General features: G+C 43.0%; 1 protein-coding gene across 1 annotated transcript; it reads left to right on the top strand.

Annotated features, from left to right (window-relative positions):
• Positions 1-9,680: 9,680 nt before the first annotated feature.
• On the top strand, positions 9,681-25,240 carry LOC311114819 (NLR family CARD domain-containing protein 3-like; the record flags this gene model as incomplete). Its single annotated transcript, XM_084190054.1, has 8 exons — positions 9,681-9,687; positions 10,897-12,697; positions 12,853-13,026; positions 16,035-16,208; positions 19,222-19,395; positions 22,401-22,574; positions 24,177-24,223; positions 24,666-25,240. The coding sequence occupies 8 exons, from the start codon at positions 9,681-9,683 to the stop codon at positions 25,187-25,189; spliced, it is 3,075 nt and encodes a 1,024-aa protein (XP_084046180.1). The 3' UTR covers positions 25,190-25,240.
• Between the last annotated feature and the right edge of the window lie 872 nt (positions 25,241-26,112).

Here is a 26,112-nt window from a genome sequence, read left to right as displayed (position 1 = left end):
GGTGTCTCAGTTCTCACCTCCTCCTTGAGAAGATCTTTTCCAACTCTCATCTTTTTCCTTTTGGAAAAGTTAACTGAGGTTAACATGTAGAGCTTGTCTTCATCCATTTGGTAGCCGATACCCAAGGCTTTGTTGTCTTCGTCCCTCATTTGATTTGGTAGAATTAAGGTTTTACTTTGTGTCTTTGTTAGAACCTCCATCTCCATTCCTTGCCTCCCACTTTGCCCTGACCGGACCCATGGTTTGAGGAAGAAACCTCCAGCTTTCAAGATCTCTTCGACATTTGCTGTGATCTTGTCAAGTTTATTCAGGTCATTTTGGGAGGTTAAGAGGTCATCCACATAACTGTCCTCTTCAATGACTCTGCGCTCATCCTCCAAGTGAAGAAAGTTGGGCAGGCGTGCTGTTTCCCTCATAGCCAATTGAGCAATGCAACCAGCAGGTCTGTCCCCAATGTTGACTCTGGTTATTGCATATTCACTTATCTCTTCATCTGGGCTGTCCCTCCAGAGGAACCTGTGAAGATGCATCTCACGCTCCTCCAGCCATACAGAGTTGTACATCTTTTTGATGTCTCCTAGAGATGCATACGTCCCTTCTCTGAACCTCAGCAAGACAGCTCTTATAGGGTTGAGAACGTCTGGTCCCTTCAGAAGAAGATCATTCATACCCACGCCTTTGTATTTCTGGCTACTATTCCATACAGTACGAACCGGTGTTGTCACCGAATGAGGGTTTGGTGCCACCAGGTGGCTTACGTATCACACTGGTCCGTTCCACTCGTCCATGATTTTGTTGGTGAGTTTTATGGCTGCGCCTCGCTCGACCATTTCATGGATCTGGGTAGCATATGCGACTTTCCAGTCTGGCTTTCTGCTTAGTTGCTTTTCCATCCTTAAGAAACAAGCCTGGACTGCACTTTTGTTGTTCAGGAGAGAGGCTGGATCTACCGTCCAAGGATACTTTGCATCCCAATGTGGAGCCGGTGTGTGAGCATCCCCCTTCATGTAGGTGAGGCCTTCTTTAATGATCTCCAGTTCCCTTTCCTCTGCCAGGGTCATTTCCTTTCCTCCTGGTGGACAGTTTCCACATTGGCATCCTCCACATCTTGGCTCACATGCAGCTCCGATGCTGTCCCAGTGCCACCACTCAAGGAACTCACGGTTACTGGCAGCTGTAAATTTGGTCTGAGTCACAGCCTCCTGCTGTAGCTGGGCTGTGTCAGTTGTTGGACTTGTGATTTCTTGATATTTGACAGCTGCTGTCCTCATGGAGCAAGCGAAGTGTGTTTTGGACTCATATGCTGCAACCTCCACTTCTTCAAATAAGTCGGGATGTGCTCCACCCACTGTTTTCCCCAATGGACCCTCCCACAAGACAAGGTCTCCGATGATTTTTACCCTCTGGGGAGCGAGTCTTCCCTCTCGGTGGCTAATGAGAAGTTCAACCTCTTCTGGCCTTTCCAATTCTGTAAGTTTGACTTCTGGGAAGCATTTTTTCAACTTCTCGGGTTCAATTCCTTGATGCACTCTGGCGATTTCATCCAAGCCGTAGCAGACCATTTCATGAGCTCTCTCTGTCCCTTTAGGTGTCTTGACTCTGACTTTGAGGAGATACCTTTGTGTGTTCACCTCCATGGTCATACCACCAACCCCATGCACAACTAAAGTTATCTTCTCATGTCTTAACCCCAGTCTTTCAGCAGACTTATGGGTAATGTAGTTTGTGTCTGAAGCAAGGTCAATTAAAGTCCCAATCTTCTGCCCTGCGTTTGCCGTGACTTGCATCAACATCATGATGACAGGAATTTCAGAGAGCCCATTTCTCTGCGGTAGCTCAGACTGGCCTGAAGCATCGAGTGTCACTGCGGTTTTGTTGGTGTTGGTGAAAGCCTTTCTGCATCGATCTGCCATTTCCTGGGAAAGTTCAGACAAGATCTCCTCTTGTTCCTCCGTTAGCTTGCTTTCACCTTTGCCGTCTTTTCCACTCTTTCTCTCTTCCCCTCTTTTGACTTCTCCTTTTGGGCAGAGGAAAAAATGGTGGTCTGGGGCACCACCTTCCCTTTTACAGTCTTTGTTTCTGCATAGGAAAGTGTCTCTGCAATATCCATCTTCATCATGGCATCCGAGACATTTTCTGCATGCTCCCAGCTTTCTCAATACAGTTTTCTTTTCAGGTAGCTTAAGTCTTTTGAACTTTCTACAGAAGAATATTTTGTTGTTGTGCTCACTATCACCACATACACCACATACCTCATCAAGCTCTTCTTTCTTTGTGGTTTTTGTTGAGGCAATCTTTCTGTGATACTTCTTGTCCAAACGATCTGATTTTTCCACCTTCTCCACAGTTCTGAGCTGGTCGAGTCTCTCTAGTATTTCTTCTTGACTTTTCAGGAACTTCAAGAGCATGACAAAGTGGTTGTATGATGTGACATTGTTTCTGGGTTCAACCATGAACATCACCCAGTCTCTTTTAATGAAGTCAGGCAACTTGCTTTCAATGGATCTAATTACCAGTGGGTTATTTATGGCTCCAGAGTTTCCTAACTCTGTGAGATCTGCTAGAGCCTTCTCCACTGACTGTATGAGATCAATGACCTTTCTTGGTTGGTTCCCTTTCACATGTGGCATCTTCTCCAGCTCTTCCAGGATTTCCACTATGATGGTTGACTTGTTGCCATACCTGTTCTCCAGGACTCTGAACATGTCATCGGCAGTGGTGTAGGTTGAAAGTCTGAGGTCTTTTGAGATTTTGTCATCCACACTCTCCAGGAGTTGAATTTTCTTAACTTCAGTTGATCTGGATGGCTCTCCCTGCTTTTGTAGCCTTTCCCAGTCTTTCCTCCATCTGTGATATTCTCTATTGCTTCCATTGAAGATAGGTAGAGAGATTGGCTTGATTCTCACTATTGGTGTGGATGTTGCCGGTTGGGGTAGTAGTTTCACTCCTGTGCCTTGCTCATTGATCGTCCGTGCAGTGGCAAATTCAGGTCTCCTTAACTCAAGCCTGTAGTAGAATGCTCTTATGTCCTTGACTCTTCCATCTAATTTGTCCTTTAATCCTACAGGGATCCATCGCTCCCATGTTGACATTGCTGAGATGGCCTCTTTTATTCTCTTGTCCAAGAGAGCGAGGTGCACTTCATAGCCCTCTAAATTGGCACTTTCCACAGGTACATCAGCCGCTTTATCATTGGCTTTTTCTGCTTCCAGGATTGCCACAAGAAGTTCACTCCTTCCATACCTCGACCACAGGTTTGTTTGAACAATGTCTCTTATCTCCACCAACTTTGTTTCACCTTCATTTACAGATCTATCAATGTCAGCCTCTTGCTGTTCATTAAGACCTGGTTCCTTATCCTCAGTCATGTCAGCCTCCAGTCCAATCCTGTAGTCATCGTTGGCATCAAGCATCTTTCTGAAACAATCTGAAAGCTTAGCAAATTCCTCCTTTAACTCCACTTGAAGCATGCTGCTTGCTCCTCTTGAAATGAAGTTAGCTTGTCTGGTGAAGCTGCTTTTTGCAGTGGTCCTCTCCTTTTTGAGCTGCTGGACCGACTTCCCCAGGACATCTTCCGCCATCTTGACTTCCTCTGCGTCAACAGCTTATTTCTGGATCTGAAGCCGTTTATCCTCAGGGCCAGGCCGCTCCGCGTGGTTTACAACTGTCAAGTCCTCCTCTTGTTCACCATCCAAAGGACACAGGGACAACTCAAATTACTGACTCAATCTTTTTTATTTTTAGTTTGCTTTCAGTTGATTGGTCTGTCCAGTAAATTAGCCAGTAAATTAGGTTGTAAACCTTTAAAGACAGAACAAAAAGTTACCATTTTAATTAAACATTTTAATGAACTTAAATTAGTTTAAACATTTAAATAAATATTCTAAATAACTTAAATGAATTAACCATTTACCATTGGCGTCTTTGGACTGAACCTGTGAGTGAACTTGGAGTCTTCTCTCTGAAGTTTGTTCTTCTGAATGACTGAGCCCCTCCATGCCTTCACAGGTGCTCCAAATTAGTGAAAATGACTGATCAGGTGACAAGCAGCCGGTTTGCTGCTGCTGGTGCACTCTGGGAAGTGTAGTTCTTTGACTCACTCCTGAGATTCAGCTCAACAATCTGCTTATAATTAGTTGTTTATGTCATATATTTTTATACACTGAGTGTACAAAACATTATGAACACCTGCTTTTTCCATGACATAGATTGACAAGGTGAATCCAGGTGAAAACTATGATCCCTATATGATGTCACTTGTTAAATCCATTTCAATCAGTGCCAGGCGCACCGATTTGTATCAAGAACTGCAACGCTGCTGGGCTTTTCACGCTAAACAGTTTCCTGTATGTCTCAAGAATGGTCCACCACCCAAAGGACATCCAGCCAACTTGACACAACTGTGGGAATCATAGGAGTCAACATGGGCCAGCATCCCTGTGGGACGCTTTCGACACCTTGAAGAGTCAATGCCCCGACGAGTTGATGCTGTTCTGAGGGCGAAAAGGGGGGGGGGGGGGGGGGCAGAAACTCAATATTAGGAAGGTGTTCTTAATGTTTTGTATACTCAGTGTACGTTTTTTGCTTTATGTAATGGCATATATTTTATTGCTTAATGTAATGTATTTTATCTATTGAAATATAGTTTTGATATATTTTATAATGTAGTTTCATGGGGATTTATGTTTTCCAGAATCTCCAACCAAATTCGGAGATCAGTCTCTCCAGTACCCAGTCATCTGTCCATGAAGAGTGACTTCTCTATGCATCATCCTATAGATTTTAGTGATGGACCAGTGACCTTTGACCCTAGGTAAAAATTTATCATATTACTATTGAAGATGAGAATCTTCAAGATCTGAAACCAGATGTATTTTGTGTATCTGAGTATATACTGTAAAGCATCTGCTTATAATTAGTTGTTTATGTCATATATTTTAATACACTGAGTGTAGAAAACATTATGAACACCTGCTTTTTCCATGACATAGATTGATAAGGTGAATCCAGGTGAAAGATATGATCTCTTATTTATGTAACTTGTTAAATCAACCTCAATCAGTGTAGATGAAGGGGAGGAGAGAGGTTAATGAAGGATTTTTAAGCCTGGAGACAAATGAGACATGGATTGTGTAAATGTCCCATTCAGAGGGTGAATAGGCAAGACAAAATATTTAAGTGCCTTTGAACGGGGTATTGTAGTAGGTACCAGGCACACAGGTTTTTGTCAAGAACTGCAACGCTGCTGGGTTGTTCACGCTCAAAAGTTTCCTGTGTGTATCAAGAATGGTCCACTACCCAAAGGACATCCAGCCATTTTGACAAAACTGTGGGACGCATTGCAGTCAACATGGGCCAGCATCCCTGTGGGACGCTTTCGACACCTTGTAGAGTCCATGCCCCGAAGAGTTGAGGCTGTTCTGAGGGCAAAAGAGAGGGGGGGGGGGGGCAGAAACTCAATATTAGGAAGGTGTTCTTAATGTTTTGTATACTCAGTGTATGTTTTTTGCTTTATGTAATGGCATATGTTTTATTGCTTCATGTAATGTATTTTATCTATTGAAATATAGTTTTGATATATTTTAAAATGTCGTTTCATGGGGATTTATTATGTTTTCCAGAATCTCCAACCAAATTCGGAGATCAGTCTCTCCAGTACCCAGTCATCTGTCCATGAAGAGTGACTTCTCTTTGGGACGTCCTATACATTTTAGTAATGGACCAGTGACCTTTGACCCCAGGTAAGTTACTGGTCAGAATTGATGATATTACTATTGAAGAGGAGAATCTTCAAGATCTGAAACCAGATGTATTTTGTGTATCTGAGTATATACTGTAAAGCATCAACCAATTTTCTACTCAGAGACACTTTGTGGATATGGGCCCAGATCTCAAAATATTGTTATAAAAAAACTTAGAATATTTGTTTTACATATACAAATAAATAAATAAATATGACTAATGTAAGCCACTGTAAAGACTGGGTTTAGTTTATTGTGTTGCTCTGCTCATGTCCGCGTTCTGGAACTGTCCGCGTCCCCGTACAGAACTGTCCACGTCCACGGACGGTTTGGCGCCAAGCATATTGTCCAGTTACGCGCAGAGTGGGCTGAGGTGATGTTGGGGAATAACGACGGAGTTCATTACAGTGTTGAGACACCGAAGTTTATTGTTCAATTAGCTTTTTTGCGTAATGGTCAGTGACAGTATGAGTGTAGCCAGATCCTTTTCACTCGCTAGTCTTGTTTCATCTTGTGGTTCACCGGATTCGTCATCATCCTCGAGGGACAGACGAACGGGACCTGCTAGCTATCCAAGCTAGTCGGTACAGCTAGCTAAGCTAGCTACTCTACCAGCAGCATCCTAGTTATCCTAGCTACCACTACATCATCACCGGCTGCCTGCATTTCTTGTGGACCGATGGAGCTCCCTGGTTGTTTCTTCCACCTGTTAAATACCGTGGAGGGCTCCTCCCTCTCTCGTTGACGGATGCTGGCTACCTACCATCCCTCTGTCCGGTTCTCCTCTCTTCACTAGATGGACGGTAACTTTACCATTTAACCCCTCTGTGTCCAAGGACTGAACTTTTGAATATTATTTTCGGGGCGCCTCAAGTTACATTTTTTACAACGTTTATTTCTGATAAAATTAGTTCATTGCATCCGCCATGGAGCCCAGTTTCATAATATTACCTTCTGTCCCTGGTTATGAAGTAATCGCGAAAAAACAGGCCTTATGTTTGGGCATTTTTCACCCTGCCAGCTCCTATTAGTTCTACTGTAGGTTTACCTCAGGTAACTTATTATTAACAAGGTTATGGCTACTTGGTGAGCATTAACCCTGTAGGTTTACCTCAGGTAACTTATTATTAACAAGGTTACGGCTACTTGGTGAACGTTAACCCTGTAGGTTTACCGCAGGTAACTTATTATTAACAAGGTTATGGTTACTTGGTGAGCGCGCTCAATGTTAACCTGAGTACATGTTGTGGTGAGCCACAGGCTAAGAGGTGTTGTCTGGCACAAAGCCATCAAACGTTAAACATTTTCTGGTCATGGTTAAACATATTTGTTTTAAGAAAAAAGTGTACAATCTAAACAAAACGCATGTCCCTGTCCTCTTTTTCAAGATGTGGCAGATTTAAACAGCCAGAATACATTTTTTTATTAAGAAATAACAATTTTTCTGATGACTTGTTGTTTCTAAATGGCTGCTGGGTAATTTGATATGCATCGAAATCTTCGTTCATAGGCATCAAATTGAGCGAATGCTGCGCAGGTTCACTGAGTTGCAAACCAAATGGGTATAATGGGGTGATTGTTGTCTAATTGTGTGGTCTAGCTAATGGATTTGTAGATCTGACGCAGTTGCTACCTCAGATTATGAGCCTAGCAAGTGTCATATAGCTCAGTTGGTACAGCATGGCACTTGCAACGCCAGGGTTGTGGGTTCGTTTCCCACGGGGGGCCAGTATGAAAATGTATGCACTCACTAACTGTAAGTCGCTCTGGTTAAGAGCGTCTGCTAAATATGTAAAATGTTAAATGTAAAAAATGTCATGAATGAGTTATGTAGTACCCACAGATGGCCAAAGGGAGGTGCAAGAGTGCCATAAACCCATACAGTTTTTTGCCATAAAAACCCTAAACCTAACAATCAATCAAATTTATTTATAAAGCCCTTTTTACACCAGCAGATGTCACAAAGTGCTATACAGAAACTCTTACCCTACTTATAACCTATTTTAGCCGTAACCCCTAATTCTAGGGTAGGGTAGCCTAGAACACTAAGCTCCTGAGTGGCGCAGTGGTCTAAGGCACTGCATCACAGTGCTAACTGTGCCGCTAGAGATCCTGGTTCGAATCCAGGAGACTCATGGGCGGCGCACAATTCGTCCAGGGTAGGGGAGGGAATGGCTGGCAGGGATGTAGCTCAGTTGATAGAGCATGGCTTTTGCAACGCCAGGGTTGTGGGTTTGATTCCCACGGGGGGCCAGTATAGAAAAAATAAAAAACAATATGTATTCACTAACTGTAAATCGCTCTGGATAAGAATGTAGTGACCTCTGTGTGAAAGTCCAGCAATTGGCGTGGGGCAGGATTGAGACTGATCTAATACACTTTATTTCTCAGCTGCCTCACCAATGTCTGTACGTGAATTAATAGCTGAATATTTCCAATAGATGGCAGCATAAGACCACAAAGCATCAGTTATAGGCTACAAGCAGCAATATGATTGACATAAAATAGGATGCAACCAAATACTATATGTCCCATGATTTTCTAAAATGGTCACTCATTACTTTAGTTAGCTATATATCTCGTATTAGGCCTGTGATGCTTTTGGAAGAGCAATTAAATAGTGACTATAGCAGGTGTTGAACCCCTGGTAAATAATCACTAGTCAGATGCTCCAACCTCAACCCTAATATACATGCATTTTTAAATATCTAATATTACGATTAAACAACCTCGGAATAGACTAAATTAATGTTCAGGCTTATTGATAATCGTTATAGTAATGAAGTATAATTTCAAAACATGAGCATAAAAAGCTAATAATAAACATGAATCATCATTATATTATTTCACAGTAATCTGTTAAATGCTTTTTCAGTCGTTCCTCTTGCGTTAGCAGTGTGGAAAGGGACAGTAAAAAGCGTGTGCAGGAGTTTTCCTGTGAGGGGGAGTGGTGGTGTATCCAGGGAGAAAACTAAACTAACCTTCTGAAATGTCATTCATGGTCTTATGCTGCCATCTATTGGAATTATTTAGTAACTGCAGTAGTACTGAATAAAGTATATCCTTACTAAAGTAGTAATTACACAGAATTGCAAAATATGACATTTTCTAGATCATTTTACCACTTACAACCATAAAATAACAATTTATAGCATAACAAACAATGAAACTGACATAAACCAAAAACAACATACATTTAGTTAATTATATATTAAGATGTATTTAGAGGGGTGACATTATCTGCCAAAGTAACACCACTGTAGATAAAGAAGAGCTCACCAGTAGGTGAACCAAAACATTCAAAGGTCATTTTCTCAAAATTGAGGTTACAAGTTTATCATCTTTCAAAGCAGAATTACACTACAGTTGAGGAACAATGGGAAGTGCACACACACACACATGATATACTTTTTTCTATCTGAGTCTTTACTTTTATCCAATGTAAAAACACAATTTCAAATTTTGCTACATAAGACCGAATCGAGCCGGTCGGCCATGTTTGACTGTGTAAAACCTAGCAGTACTACTGATTTCTCTGAGAGTGAGACTGATATATTATTACTGTGTAAAACCTAGCAGTACTACTTATTTCTCTGAGAGTGAGGCAGATATATAGCATTTTGCAAAAAAACATTATTATTTGTCTCTCTGAAATGAAACCATCAAGTGATAGATTTTAAACAAATATATGTCTGTCATTGAACAATCCCATGCCATGATTAGATAGTGAAAAAACACACCTATCTCTTTCATAATTTCTTTAAACCATAAAAGCTAATTTACGAACATTTCTGAAAATGGATATATAGCGTTTTGGAATGAAACTCTTGTTTTCCAATCTGAGCTCAGAGTATATGAGAGATGTAATGTTTGTCTCTGTTGTGTTGAAGCCCAATCAAGCAGGAGAGACCAGCCTCCCCTGTACCCAGCTGTGTGTCCATGAAGAGTGACCGGTCTATGGTTCAACCTCTAAACTTCAGAGAGGAAGACTTTTCTACTGAACAAAGGTAAGAAGAACTCATGGGTCATGGTCAGTGAGTTAAACAACACTGTCTCTAGTCATTTCTCCTCTCCCATTTTCCCATTTCTTTTTGTTGTTTTCACAATCCATAGGCTAAACCTTTTTTCAATTTTCATAGTCCTGAAACAATATTAAACAAACACTACATTCCCTCCCTGTGTGTGTGTGTGTGAGTGTGTGTGTGTGTGTGTGTGTGTGTGTGTGTGTGTGTGTGTGTGTGTGTGTGTGTGTGTGTGTGCACTCCCTGGATGAGGAAATGTAATCTCATGTTTTGTCCCCAGAAACCAACAGGAGATATCAGAGTCAGAGATTCTCAGTGGTCAGTCTTCCCAGAGTCATCAAACAGACCTGGCCTCCATATTCAGAGTATGTGGTCCTGTTATGTACATTTGTTTTTGTTTACCTCAAGTAAAGTTGATCTGTCAATCATTCATTAATGTGTTAATGAGAAAGCATTTTGTCTCTTGCTTAACTTATTGACTTTATTTATTTCAGTTGCTTGAAGAGAATATTATGACATTTGTGAAGAATGAGCTGAAGATGTTCAAGAGGATTCTTAGTCCAGAACTCCCAGAAGGCTTTGAGAGTCAGAAGAAGGATAAGGAAGTGGTGGATGCTGAAGATGAGAAGCAGGAGAGCAGTGCCAGAGAGGGGGCTCTGAAGATCACACTGCACGTCCTGAGGAAAATGAACCAGAAGGAGCTTGCTGACACACTGGAGAAAAGTAAGAGCTGTCTGCCTCATGTTGAATGCTGTTTTATAACAAACATTTAAAAACTGTAGCTAAAGTACAGCTAAAGTAGCTGTGTAACTCAGTGATATTGTAGCAGCCTTAACACAACACCTAGTGACCTCATCAAGTAGCAGCAGGGATGTGTTGTGTGGATTAATTAAGAGAGAGAGAGAGAGAGAGAGAGAGAGAGAGAGAGAGAGAGAGAGAACATTATTAATGCCATCAGTAATACCAATAATGATATAAATCAGTCACACCAGTGTGTAATGAATTATGAAAATATTTACAGATTTATACAGACAAGAGAATAAATGATTATAATTTAAACTTTATAAGACAGTCTTAGAATACTGTAGGCATTAAAACAGATGTAATATTAGTATCCTCTGTGTTATTTCTAGATTCAGATGAGCGTGCTGTGATTCTTCAACGTGAACTCAAATCTAATCTAAAGAAGAAGTTTCAATGTGTATTTGAGGGGATCGCTAAACAAGGAAACCCAACACTTCTCAATAAGATCTACACAGAGCTCTACATCACAGAGGGTGGAACAGGAGAGGTCAATAATGAACATGAGCTGAGACAGATTGAGACAACAACCAGGAAACAAGCAAGACCAGAGACTGCAGTCAAATGTAACGACATCTTCAGACCCTTAACTGGACAAGACAAACTTATCAGAACTGTGCTGACAAAGGGAGTCGCTGGCATTGGAAAAACAGTCTCTGTGCAGAAGTTCATTCTGGACTGGGCTGAAGGAAAAGCAAATCAGGATGTCCAATTTGTATTTTCATTCCCTTTTCGGGAGCTGAATTTGATGAAAAAGGAAAAACACACTTTAATTGAACTTCTCAATCACTTCTCAATGGAAACCAACGAATCAAGAATCTCCAACTACGACAAGTACAAAGTTCTGTTCATCTTTGATGGTCTGGATGAGTGCCGACTGCCCCTAGACTTCCAGAAGAACAAGATCTGTTGGGACGTCACAGAGTCAACCTCAGTGGATGTTCTGCTGACAAATCTCATCAAGGGAAATCTGCTTCCCTCTGCTCTCCTCTGGATAACTACCCGACCTGCAGCAGCCAATAAGATCCCTTCAGGGTGTGTTGACCAGGTGACAGAGGTACGAGGGTTCAATGACCCACAGAAGGAGGAGTACTTCAGGAAGAGATTCAGTGATGAGGACCTGGCCAGCAGAATCATCTCACACATAAAGACATCAAGGAGCCTCCACATCATGTGCCATATTCCAGTCTTCTGTTGGATTTCTGCAATAGTCCTTGAACACATGTTGAGTACAGACCAGAGAGAAGAGATGCCCAAGACTCTGACTGAGATGTTCATACACCTTGTGGTGTTTCATACCAAACAGAAGAATGAAAAGTATCTTGGGAAAGAAGAGACAGTTCCACACTGGAATAAAGAGAGCATTCTGTCACTGGGAAAACTGGCTTTTCAACACCTTATGAAGGGCAATCTGATTTTCTATGAAGAAGACCTGAAAGAGGCTGGCATTGATGTCAATGAAGCCTCAGTGTACTCAGGATTGTGCACACAGCTCTTTAAACAGGAATGTGGGCTGTACCAGGACAAGGTGTACTGCTTCGTGCATCTGAGCATTCAGGTGTTTCTGGCTGCTGTATATGTGTTCCTCTCATTCATCAACAACAATGAGAATCTAATGGCCAAACCTCAATCAATGTTCAGCTACTTTTTTGCGCTGTCAAGAGACAAGCCTGAAGTTACAGTCTTCAAGAGTGCTGTGGATAAAGCCTTACAAAGTGAGACAGGAAACCTGGACCTGTTCCTCCGCTTCCTTCTGGGCCTCTCACTGGAGTCCAATCAGAAGCACTTACGAGGTCTGCTGACAAAGACAAGAAGCAGCTCACAGAGCCATGAAGAAACAGTCAATTACATCAAGGAGAAGATCAGGGAGAATCCCTCTCCAGAGAGGTGCATCAATCTGTTCCACTGTCTGAATGAACTGAATGACCATTCTCTAGTGGAGGAGATCCAAAGCTACCTGAGATCAGGAAGTCTCTCAGAAGCCAAACTGTCACCTGCACAGTGGTCAGCTCTGGTCTTTGTGTTGCTGACTTCAGAAAAGGAGCTGGATGTGTTTGACCTGAAGAAATACTCCAGATCAGAGGAAGGTCTTCTGAGGCTGCTGCCAGTGGTCAAAGCCTCCAGAGCTGCTCTGTGAGTACATAAAATGACATTTAAGTACTAATCATCAGGAAGAAATATTCAGTTTAGAGAAATATATATGTATTATAATATCTGCCATTGTCCTTCTACACTACTGGTGTTAAATTAACAGTGTGTTTGTGAAATCATGATGATCTATCTGTCAGGCTGTCAGGCTGTGGAGTCACAGAGAAAGGCTGTGCTTCTCTGGTCTCAGCTCTGAGTTCAAACCCCTCACACCTGAGAGAGCTGGACCTGAGCTACAATGACCTGAAGGATTCAGGAGTGAAGCTGCTCTCTGCTGGACTGGGGAATCCCCACTGTAAACTGGAGACTCTGAGGTCAGTATTCCTGTAGTTGGTCAACAAGTGATAACTGTTCACCAGATCCACATGTGTTTACCAGGCACACATAGTCCACACCATATGTGTTTGGACAGTGAAGCTTACAGTTTTAAATTTGGCGCTAAGCTCCAGCAATTTAGATTTGAGATAAAACGTTTCATATTAGGTTACAGTACAGAATGTCACCTTTTATTTGATGTTAATGGTGAGAGGTTAGCATGTTTTGTTGTATCCTCTGTAACTCTCTCACTCATAATTGTTCATGATTCATTCATGATTTTTCTTAATCATGGCATCATCAGGATTAATTTAGTAGTGTTTAGAAACATGTTATCTACTCACTTAGACAGAAGATTAATCCAGTCATCATCCACCATTCAGTTACTATTGGGCAAAACATAACACAACCAAAACAAACTGCAAATGCAACCAACGAGTTTGGAACCAACTACGAAACTTTTGACTACTTTAATACACTTGAAGTGAATTGGTCAGAATACTTATGACTTCTTCAAATGGGGGGACTAGATACATAAAGTGCTTTCATTTGAAATGTTAGCTTCTCTGTCAAAATAGATATGGTGTGGACTGTATACTCATACAATCTAAATCTGATACCTCACCGTCTGTCTTTTGACTGATACTGCTTTTTAAACTGCTCTGGTCAGTCTAGTCAAATATTTGTACTATACAGTGAGGGAAAAAAGAATTTGATCCCCTGCTGATTTTGTACGTTTGCCCACTGACAAAGACATGATCAGTCCATCATTTTAATGATAGGTTTATTTGAACAGTGAGAGACAGAATAACAATAAAGAAATCCAGAAAAACGCATGTCAAAAATGTTATAAATTGATTTGCATTTTAATGAGGGAAATAAGTATTTGACCCCTCTGCAAAACATGACTTAGTACTTGGTGGCAAAACCCTTGTTGGCAATCAGAGGTCAGACGTTTCTTGTAGTTGGCCACCAGGTTTGCACACATCTCAGGAGGGATTTTGTCCCACTCCTCTTTGCAGATCTTCTCCAAGTCATTAAGGTTTTGAGGCTGACGTTTGGCAACTCGAACCTTCAGCTCCCTCCACAGATTTTCTATGGGATTAAGGTCTGGAGACTGGCTAGGCCACTCCAGGACCTTAATGTGCTTCTTCTTGAGCCACTCCTTTGTTGCCTTGGCCGTGTGTTTTGGGTCATTGTCATGCTGGAATACCCATCCACGACCCATTTTCAATGCCCTGACTGAGGGAAGGAGGTTCTCATCCAAGATTTGACGGTACATGGCCCCGTCCATCGTCCCTTTGATGCGGTGAAGTTGTCCTGTCCCTTTAACAGAAAAACACCCCCAAAGCATAATGTTTCCACCTCCATGTTTGACGGTGGGGATGGTGTTCTTGGGGTCATAGGCAGCATTCCTCCTCCTCCTAACACGGCGAGTTGAGTTGATGCCAAATACCTAGTTTTTCGTCTCATCTGACCACAATACTTTCACCCAGTTCTCCTCTGAATCATTCAGATGTTCATTGGCAAACTTCAGACGGGCCTGTATAAGTGCTTTCTTGAGCAGGGGGACCTTGCGGGCGCTGCAGGATTTCAGTCCTTTCACGGCATAGTGCAGGGTTCTTCAATTCCGGTCCTGGAGGGCCGAAACACTTGTGTTTTTTTAATTTCTACCTGGTAGTTAATTGCACTCACCTGGTGTCCCAGGTCTGAATTAGCCCCTGATTAGAAGGAGAGGATGAAAAACAGAGGTGTTTCGGCCCTCCAGGACTGGAATTGAAGAACCCTGGCATAGTGTGTTACCAATTTTTTTCTTGGTGACTATGGTCCCAGCTGCCTTGGGATCATTGACAAGATCCTCCCGTGTAGTTCTGGGCTGATTCCTCACTGTTCTCATAATTCCTGTAGTTCCTGTAGTTCCTGGAATTCCTGTAATTCTCCTGAGTGGCGCAGTGGTCTAAGGCACTGCATCGCAGTGCTAGCTGTGCCACTAGAGATCCTGGTTCAAATCCAGGCTCTGTTGTAGCCGGCCACGACTGGGAGACCCATGGGGCGGCGCACAATTGGTCCAGGTAGGGGAGGGAATGGCCGCCAGGGTTGTAGCTCAGTTGGTAGAGCATGGCATTTGCAATGCCAGGGTTGTGGGTTTGATTCCCACAGGGGGCCAGTATGAAAAAAATAAAAAAAATTATGTATGCACTAAATGTAAGTCGCTCTGGATAAGAGCGTCTGCTAAAATGTAAATAATCATTGCAACTCCACGAGGTGACATCTTGCATGGAGCCCCAGGCCGAGGGAGATTGACAGTTTTTTTGTGTTTCTTCCATTTGCGAATAATCGCACCAACTGTTGTCACCTTCTCACCAATTGTTTGGCGATGGTCTTGTAGCCCATTCCAGCCTTGTGTAGGTCTACAATCTTGTCCCTGACATCCTTGGAGAGCTCTTTGGTCTTGGCCATGGTGGAGAGTTTGCAATCTGATTGATTGATTGCTTCTGTGGACAGGTGTCTTTTATACAGGTAACAAGCTGAGATTAGGAGCACTCCCTTTAAGAGTGAGCTCCTAATCTCAGCTCATTACCTGTATAAAAGACACCTGGGAGCCAGAAACCTTTCTGATTGAGAGGGGGTCAAATAATTATTTTTCCTCATTAAAATGCAAATCAATTTATAACATTTTTGACATGCGTTTTTCTGGATTTTGTTGTTGTTATTCTGTCTCTCACTGTTCAAATAAACCTACCATTAAAATGATAGACTGATCATTTCTTTGTCAGTGGGCAAACGTACAAAATCTGCAGGGGATCAAATACTTTTTTCCCTCACTGTACATGTTCTATCTAGAAGCAATAATCTGCTAATTTCTAATAATGATACATTCATTTATGAATAGATATGGCAGGTTTCAGGACACTGATATATCTGAATATGTTGAAAAAATATACTGCCACTATTTTCACCGCCAAACAATAGCAGTGTGGTTTTAATATGATTTGACTCTTTGCAGGCTGTCACACTGTCTAGTCACAGAGGAAGGCTGTGCTTCTCTGGTCTCAGCTCTGAAGTCAAACCCCTCACACCTGAGAGAGCTGGACCTGAGCTACAATGACCTGAAGGATTCAGGAGTGAAGCTGCTCTCTGCTGGACTGGGGAATCCCCACTGTAAACTGGAGACTCTGAGGTCAGTATTCCTGTAGTTGGTCAACAAGTGATAACTGTTCACCAGATCCACATGTGTTTACCAGGCACACATAGTCCACACCATATGTGTTTGGACAGTGAAGCTTACAGTTTTACATTTGGCGCTATGCTCCAGCATTTTGGATTTGAGATAGAATGTTTCATATTAGGTGGAATTACAGAATGTCACCTTTTATTTTATGTTAATGGTGAGAGGTTAGCATATTTTGTTGTAGCCTCTGGAACTCTCTCACTCATTATTATTAATGATTAATTCATAATTTTTCTTAATCATGGCATCATCAGGATTCATTTAGTAATGTTTAGAAACATGTTATTTACTCACTTAGACAGAAAAGTAATCCAGTCATCATCCACCATTCAGTTACTATTGGGCAAAACATAACCCAAAACACAACCAAAACAAACTGCAAATGCAACCAACAAGTTTGGGACCAAATACTAAACCTTTGACTACTTTAATACACTTGAAGTGAATTGGTCAGAATACTTATGACTTCTTCAAATGGGGGACTAGATACATAAAGTGCTTTCATTTGAAATGTTAGCTTCTCTGTCAAAATAGATATGGTGTGGACTGTATACTCATACAATCTAAATCTGATACCTCACCGTCTGTCTTTTGACTGATAATGCTTTTTAAACTGCTCTGGTCAGTCTACTCAAATATTTGTACTATACAGTGAGGGAAAAAAGTATTTGATCCCCTGCTGATTTTGTACGTTTGCCCACTGACAAAGACATGATCAGTCCATCATTTTAATGATAGGTTTATTTGAACAGTGAGAGACAGAATAACAATAAAGAAATCCAGAAAAACGCATTTAAAAAATGTTATAAATTGATTTGCATTTTAATGAGGGAAATAAGTATTTGACCCCTCTGCAAAACATGACTTAGTACTTGGTGGCAAAACCCTTGTTGGCAATCAGAGGTCAGACGTTTCTTGTAGTTGGCCACCAGGTTTGCACACATCTCAGGAGGGATTTTGTCCCACTCCTCTTTGCAGATCTTCTCAAGTCATTAAGGTTTTGAGGCTGACGTTTGGCAACTCGAACCTTCAGCTCCCTCCACAGATTTTCTATGGGATTAAGGTCTGGAGACTGGCTAGGCCACTCCAGGACCTTAATGTGCTTCTTCTTGAGCCACTCCTTTGTTGCCTTGGCCGTGTGTTTTGGGTCATTGTCATGCTGGAATACCCATCCACGACCCATTTTCAATGCCCTGACTGAGGGAAGGAGGTTCTCATCCAAGATTTGACGGTACATGGCCCCGTCCATCGTCCCTTTGATGCGGTGAAGTTGTCCTGTCCCCTTAGCAGAAAAACACCCCCAAAGCATAATGTTTCCACCTCCATGTTTGACGGTGGGGATGGTGTTCTTGGGGTCATAGGCAGCATTCCTCCTCCTCCTAACACGGCGAGTTGAGTTGATGCCAAATACCTAGTTTTTGGTCTCATCTGACCACAATACTTTCACCCAGTTCTCCTCTGAATCATTCAGATGTTCATTGGCAAACTTCAGACGGGCCTGTATAAGTGCTTTCTTGAGCAGGGGGACCTTGCGGGCGCTGCAGGATTTCAGTCCTTTCACGGCATAGTGCAGGGTTCTTCAATTCCGGTCCTGGAGGGCCGAAACACTTGTGTTTTTTTTATTTCTACCTGGTAGTTAATTGCACTCACCTGGTGTCCCAGGTCTGAATTAGCCCCTGATTAGAAGGAGAGGATGAAAAACAGAGGTGTTTCGGCCCTCCAGGACCGGAATTGAAGAACCCTGGCATAGTGTGTTACCAATTTTTTTCTTGGTGACTATGGTCCCAGCTGCCTTGGGATCATTGACAAGATCCTCCCGTGTAGTTCTGGGCTGTTTCCTCACTGTTCTCATAAATCCTGTAGTTCCTGTAGTTCCTGGAATTCCTGTAATTCTCCTGAGTGGCGCAGTGGTCTAAGGCACTGCATCGCAGTGCTAGCTGTGCCACTAGAGATCCTGGTTCAAATCCAGGCTCTGTCGTAGCCGGCCGCGACCGGGAGACCCATGGGGCGGCCCACAATTGGTCCAGGTAGGGGAGGGAATGGCTGGCAGGGATGTAGCTCAGTTGGTAGAGCATGGCATTTGCAATGCCAGGGTTGTGGGTTCGATTCCCACAGGGGGCCAGTATGAAAAAAATAAAAAATATAATGTATGCACTAAATGTAAGTCGCTCTGGATAAGAGCGTCTGCTAAAATGTAAATAATCATTGCAACTCCACGAGGTGATATCTTGCATGGAGCCCCAGGCCGAGGGAGATTGACAGTTTTTTTGTGTTTCTTCCATTTGCGAATAATCGCACCAACTGTTGTCACCTTCTCACCAATTGTTTGGCGATGGTCTTGTAGCCCATTCCAGCCTTGTGTAGGTCTACAATCTTGTCCCTGACATCCTTGGAGAGCTCTTTGGTCTTGGCCATGGTGGAGAGTTTGCAATCTGATTGATTGATTGCTTCTGTGGACAGGTGTCTTTTATACAGGTAACAAGCTGAGATTAGGAGCACTCCCTTTAAGAGTGTGCTCCTAATCTCAGCTCATTACCTGTATAAAAGACACCTGGGAGCCAGAAACCTTTCTGATTGAGAGGGGGTCAAATAATTATTTTTCCTCATTAAAATGCAAATCAATTTATAACATTTTTGACATGCGTTTTTCTGGATTTTGTTGTTGTTATTCTGTCTCTCACTGTTCAAATAAACCTACCATTAAAATGATAGACTGATCATTTCTTTGTCAGTGGGCAAATGTACAAAATCTGCAGGGGATCAAATACTTTTTTCCCTCACTGTACATGTTCTATCTAGAAGCAATAATCTGCTAATTTCTAATAATGATACATTCATTTATGAATAGATATGGCAGGTTTCAGGACACTGATATATCTGAATATGTTGAAAAAATATACTGCCACTATTTTCACCGCCAAACAATAGCAGTGTGGTTTTAATATGATTTGACTCTTTGCAGGCTGTCACACTGTCTAGTCACAGAGGAAGGCTGTGCTTCTCTGGTCTCAGCTCTGAAGTCAAACCCCTCACACCTGAGAGAGCTGGACCTGAGCTACAATGACCTGAAGGATTCAGGAGTGAAGCTGCTCTCTGCTGGACTGGGGAATCCCCACTGTAAACTGGAGACTCTGAGGTCAGTATTCCTGTAGTTGGTCAACAAGTGATAACTGTTCACCAGATCCACATGTGTTTACCAGGCACACATAGTCCACACCATATGTGTTTGGACAGTGAAGCTTACAGTTTTACATTTGGCGCTATGCTCCAGCATTTTGGATTTGAGATAGAATGTTTCATATTAGGTGGAATTACAGAATGTCACCTTTTATTTTATGTTAATGGTGAGAGGTTAGCATATTTTGTTGTAGCCTCTGGAACTCTCTCACTCATTATTATTAATGATTAATTCATAATTTTTCTTAATCATGGCATCATCAGGATTCATTTAGTAATGTTTAGAAACATGTTATCTACTCACTTAGACAGAAAAGTAATCCAGTCATCATCCACCATTCAGTTACTATTGGGCAAAACATAACCCAAAACACAACCAAAACAAACTGCAAATGCAACCAACGAGTTTGGGACCAAATACTAAACCTTTGACTACTTTAATACACTTGAAGTGAATTGGTCAGAATACTTATGACTTCTTAAAATGGGGGGACTAGATACATAAAGTGCTTTCATTTGAAATGTTAGCTTCTCTGTCAAAATAGATATGGTGTGGACTGTATACTCATACAATCTAAATCTGATACCTCACCGTCTGTCTTTTGACTGATAATGCTTTTTAAACTGCTCTGGTCAGTCTACTCAAATATTTGTACTATACAGTGAGGGAAAAAAGTATTTGATCCCCTGCTGATTTTGTACGTTTGCCCACTGACAAAGACATGATCAGTCCATCATTTTAATGATAGGTTTATTTGAACAGTGAGAGACAGAATAACAATAAAGAAATCCAGAAAAACGCATGTCAAAAATGTTATAAATTGATTTGCATTTTAATGAGGGAAATAAGTATTTGACCCCTCTGCAAAACATGACTTAGTACTTGGTGGCAAAACCCTTGTTGGCAATCAGAGGTCAGACGTTTCTTGTAGTTGGCCACCAGGTTTGCACACATCTCAGGAGGGATTTTGTCCCACTCCTCTTTGCAGATCTTCTCCAAGTCATTAAGGTTTTGAGGCTGACGTTTGGCAACTCGAACCTTCAGCTCCCTCCACAGATTTTCTATGGCATTAAGGTCTGGAGACTGGCTAGGCCACTCCAGGACCTTAATGTGCTTCTTCTTGAGCCACTCCTTTGTTGCCTTGGCCGTGTGTTTTGGGTCATTGTCATGCTGGAATACCCATCCACGACCCATTTTCAATGCCCTGACTGAGGGAAGGAGGTTCTCATCCAAGATTTGACGGTACATGGCCCCGTCCATCGTCCCTTTGATGCGGGGAAGTTGTCCTGTCCCCTTAGCAGAAAAACACCCCCAAAGCATAATGTTTCCACCTCCATGTTTGACGGTGGGGATGGTGTTCTTGGTGTCATAGGCAGCATTCCTCCTCCTCCAAACACGGCGAGTTGAGTTGATGCCAAAGACCTAGTTTTTGGTCTCATCTGACCACAATACTTTCACCCAGTTCTCCTCTGAATCATTCAGATGTTCATTGGCAAACTTCAGACGGGCCTGTATAAGTGCTTTCTTGAGCAGGGGGACCTTGCGGGCGCTGCAGGATTTCAGTCCTTTCACGGCATAGTGCAGGGTTCTTCAATTCCGGTCCTGGAGGGCCGAAACACTTGTGTTTTTTTAATTTCTACCTGGTAGTTAATTGCACTCACCTGGTGTCCCAGGTCTGAATTAGCCGCTGATTAGAAGGAGAGGATGAAAAACAGAGGTGTTTCGGCCCTCCAGGACCGGAATTGAAGAACCCTGGCATAGTGTGTTACCAATTTTTTTCTTGGTGACTATGGTCCCAGCTGCCTTGGGATCATTGACAAGATCCTCCCGTGTAGTTCTGGGCTGTTTCCTCACTGTTCTCATAAATCCTGTAGTTCCTGTAGTTCCTGTAATTCTCCTGAGTGGCGCAGTGGTCTAAGGCACTGCATTGCAGTGCTAGCTGTGCCACTAGAGATCCTGGTTCAAATCCAGGCTCTGTCGTAGCCGGCCGCGACCGGGAGACCCATAGGGCGGCCCACAATTGGTCCAGGTAGGGGAGGGAATGGCCGGCAGGGATGTAGCTCAGTTGGTAGAGCATGGCATTTGCAATGCCAGGGTTGTGGGTTTGATTCCCACAGGGGGCCAGTATGAAAAAAATAAAAAATATAATGTATGCACTAAATGTAAGTCGCTCTGGATAAGAGCGTCTGCTAAAATGTAAATAATCATTGCAACTCCACGAGGTGATATCTTGCATGGAGCCCCAGGCCGAGGGAGATTGACAGTTTTTTTGTGTTTCTTCCATTTGCGAATAATCGCACCAACTGTTGTCACCTTCTCACCAATTGTTTGGCGATGGTCTTGTAGCCCATTCCAGCCTTGTGTAGGTCTACAATCTTGTCCCTGACATCCTTGGAGAGCTCTTTGGTCTTGGCCATGGTGGAGAGTTTGGAATCTGATTGATTGATTGCTTCTGTGGACAGGTGTCTTTTATACCGGTAACAAGCTGAGATTAGGAGCACTCCCTTTAAGAGTGTGCTCCTAATCTCAGCTCATTACCTGTATAAAAGACACCTGGGAGCCAGAAATCTTTCTGATTGAGAGGGGGTCAAATAATTATTTCCCTCATTAAAATGCAAATCAATTTATAACATTTTTGACATGCGTTTTTCTGGATTTTGTTGTTGTTATTCTGTCTCTCACTGTTCAAATAAACCTACCATTAAAATTATAGACTGATAATTTCTTTGTCATTGGGCAAACGTACAAAATCAGCAGGGGTTCAAATACTTTTTTCCCTCACTGTACATGTTCTATCTAGAAGCAATAATCTGATAATTTTTAATAATGATACATTAATTTATAAATGGATATGGCAGGTTTCAGGACACTGATGTATCTGAATATGTAGAAAAAATATACTGCCACTATTTTGACCACCAAAGAATAGCAGTGTGGTTTTAATATGATTTGACTCTTTGCAGGCTGTCACGCTGTCTAGTCACAGAGGAAGGCTGTGCTTCTCTGGTCTCAGCTCTGAAGTCAAACCCCTCACACCTGAGAGAGCTGGACCTGAGCTACAATCACCCAGGAGACTCAGGAGTCAGACTGCTCTCTGCTGGACTGGAGGATCCACACTGCAGACTGGAGAAACTCAAGTATGTAGAGGGTTTATGTCAATGTTCATATCAGACATGTTGGAGTTATCAGGCTAGTTAAGACAAACATTCTGACCACCACTTGGACTAAGTTATATAAAGACTGTGTGTGTGTGTGTGTGTGTGTGTGTGTGTGTGTGTGTGTGTGTGTGTGTGTTTGACCAGTGTGTGTGTGTTAGTGTGTGTGTGTCCTGTGTTTGTGGGTCCAGTGTGTGTTTGTGTGTGTGTCCAGTGTGTGTGTGTCCAGTATGTGTGTGTGTTTGTCCAGTGTGTGTGTGTGTGTGTCCTGTGTGTGTGGGTCCAGTGTGTGTGTGTGTGTGTGTGTGTGTGATCAGTGTGAGTGTGTGTCCAGTATTCAATATGGTGTTCAATATTAGTACACACACTGGACACATACAGACACTGGACACACACACAAACACACACACACACACACACACACACACACACAGACTGGACAAACACACACATACTGGACACACACACACTGGACACACACACACACACACTTGACACAGACACACACAAACACACACACACACACTGGACACACACACACACACACACACACACACTGGACACACACCCACACTGGACACACTCCCACAAACACACTTATACTGGACACACACAAACACACTGGACACACACACACACACACAATGGACACACACACACACAAAAGAAAAGCACACACACACACACACACACTGGACACACACACACACACACACACACACACACACACACACTGGACAAACACACAAACACACTGGACACACACACACTCACACACTGGACAGACACACAGACTGGACACACACACACACACACACAATGGACACACACACAGGACACACACACACACACACACCCACACTGGACAAACACACAAACTGGACACACACACACATACACACACACACACACAATGGACACACAAACACACTGGACACACACACAAACACACTGGACACACACTGGACACACACACACTCACACACTGGACAGACACACAGAGTGGACACACACACACACACACACACTGGACACAAACACACACTGGACAAACACACAGAGTGGACACACACACACAATGGACACACACACACAGGACACACACATACACACACTGGACACACACAAACACTGGACAAACACACACATACTGGACACACACACACACACTGGACACACACACACACTCACACACTGGACGCACACACACACACAGACACACACACACACACACACTGGACCCACACACACACACTGGAAACACACACACACTCACACACACTAGACACACGCACTGGACACACACACAGACTGGACACACACACAGACACACACACACACTGAACACACACACTCACTCACTCACACTGGACACACACACAAACACACACACACTGGACACACACACAAACACACACACACACTAGACACACACAAAGTTATATGCTGACTGTGTGTGTGTGTGTGTGTGTGTGTGTGTGTGTGTGTGTGTGTGTGTGTGTGTGTGTGTGTGTGTGTGTGTGTGTGTGTGTGAGTTCAGGTGTATCCCTCAATGACTGTCTGTTCTTCTGCTTACCGCTACAGTGTGGAACATGGTGGAGAGAACACAATGAAACCTGGACTTAGAAAATGTGAGTGTTGACTGCTGTGAAGAATATGACTAAGAATAAGTCTTAATTCAAGTGAAGTCAAAGTCAAAGACCACCATCATTACTTACTTGGTCATATTAAATATCAGCTGTAGTTCTACAGAAGCACAAATCAGGGACACCAAAGTTCACAAAGAGTTGCTTTGACAATGTGTGTGTCTGTGTATGTGTGTGACGTGTTCATGTTACTTTAGAAGTGTGTGTGTGTGTGTGTGTGTGTGTGTGTGTGTGTAATTAATGGGTATAAGTGTGTTTTATATTACCATACAGTACAACATATGATCATTCAACAAGTCTCAAGTTACCTTAACTTCTCCTTTTGATACCTAGAAACATCTACATTAAATGAATTAGTGAAAAGTGAGTTAACATTCTAATGTGAATGATGATGATTTCTAATATTGTGTCTGGTTTCATCCATCAGATGTCTGTGATCTCACACTGGACCTAAACACAGTAAACAGACACCTCTCTCTGTCTGAGGAGAACAGAAAGGTGACATGGAGGAGAGAGGAGCAGCCGTATCCTGATCACCCAGAGAGATTTGAGGTCTGGGAACAGGTGCTGTGTAGAGAGGGTCTGACTGGGCGCTGTTACTGGGAGGTAGAGAGGAGTGGGAGAGGGGCTGATATAGGAGTGGCATATAAAGGAATCAGCAGGAGAGGAAGGGGTAGTGACTGTTGTCTTGGATACAATGACAAGTCCTGGAGTCTGATCTGCTCTGACAACAGTTACTCTGCCTGGCACAATAATAAGTCCACTACCATAGACGTCCCCTCCTCCAGCTCCCACAGAGTAGGAGTGTATCTGGACTGGCCAGCCGGCACTCTGTCCTTCTACAGAGTCTCCTCTGACACACTGACCCACCTGAACACATTCCACTCCACATTCACTGAGCCCCTCTATCCAGGGTTTAGGGTTTGGGATGACTCCTCAGTGTCCCTGTAAATAATAACCATGGTAACACAGACACACACACACACACACACTGGACACACACACTGGACACACGCACACACACACACTGTATACACACACACACTGGACACACACACACTGGATACAAACACACACTGGATACACACACACACACACACACACACACACACACTGGACACACACACACTGGACACGCACACACACACACGCTGGATACACACACACACACACACACACACACACTGGACACACACACACACACATTGGACACACACACACAGGACACACACACGCACAAAGTACACACACACTGGACAAACACACACACACAGGACACACACAAACACAAAGGACACACACATTGGACACAAACACACACACACTGGACACACACACACAGGAAACACACACATACAAAGGACACACACACAGGACACACACACACACAAAGGACACACACACTGGACACACACACACACTGGACACACACACACTGGACACACACACACACACACACACTGGACACACACACAAACACACACACACTGGACACACACACACACACACACACACACTGGACACACACACACACACTGGACACAAACACACACAGGAAACACACAAATACAAAGGACACACACACTGGACACACACATACACACACACAGGACACACACACACACAAAGGACACACACTGGAAACACACACACACTAGACACACACACACTGGACACACACACACTGGACACACACACACAGGACACAAACATACACACACTGGACACACACACACAGGACACACACACACACACAAAGGTCACACACACTGGACACACACACACTGGACACACACACACACACACACACACACTGGACACACAAACACACACACACACACACACACACACACTGAACAAACACACACACACAC

The sequence above is a fragment of the Coregonus lavaretus genome (assembly GCF_964263955.1).
Source record: "Coregonus lavaretus genome assembly, contig: HAP1_SCAFFOLD_233, whole genome shotgun sequence".
NCBI classification, from domain to species: domain Eukaryota; kingdom Metazoa; phylum Chordata; class Actinopteri; order Salmoniformes; family Salmonidae; genus Coregonus; species Coregonus lavaretus.
This window is presented reverse-complemented; position numbering and strand designations above follow the sequence as displayed.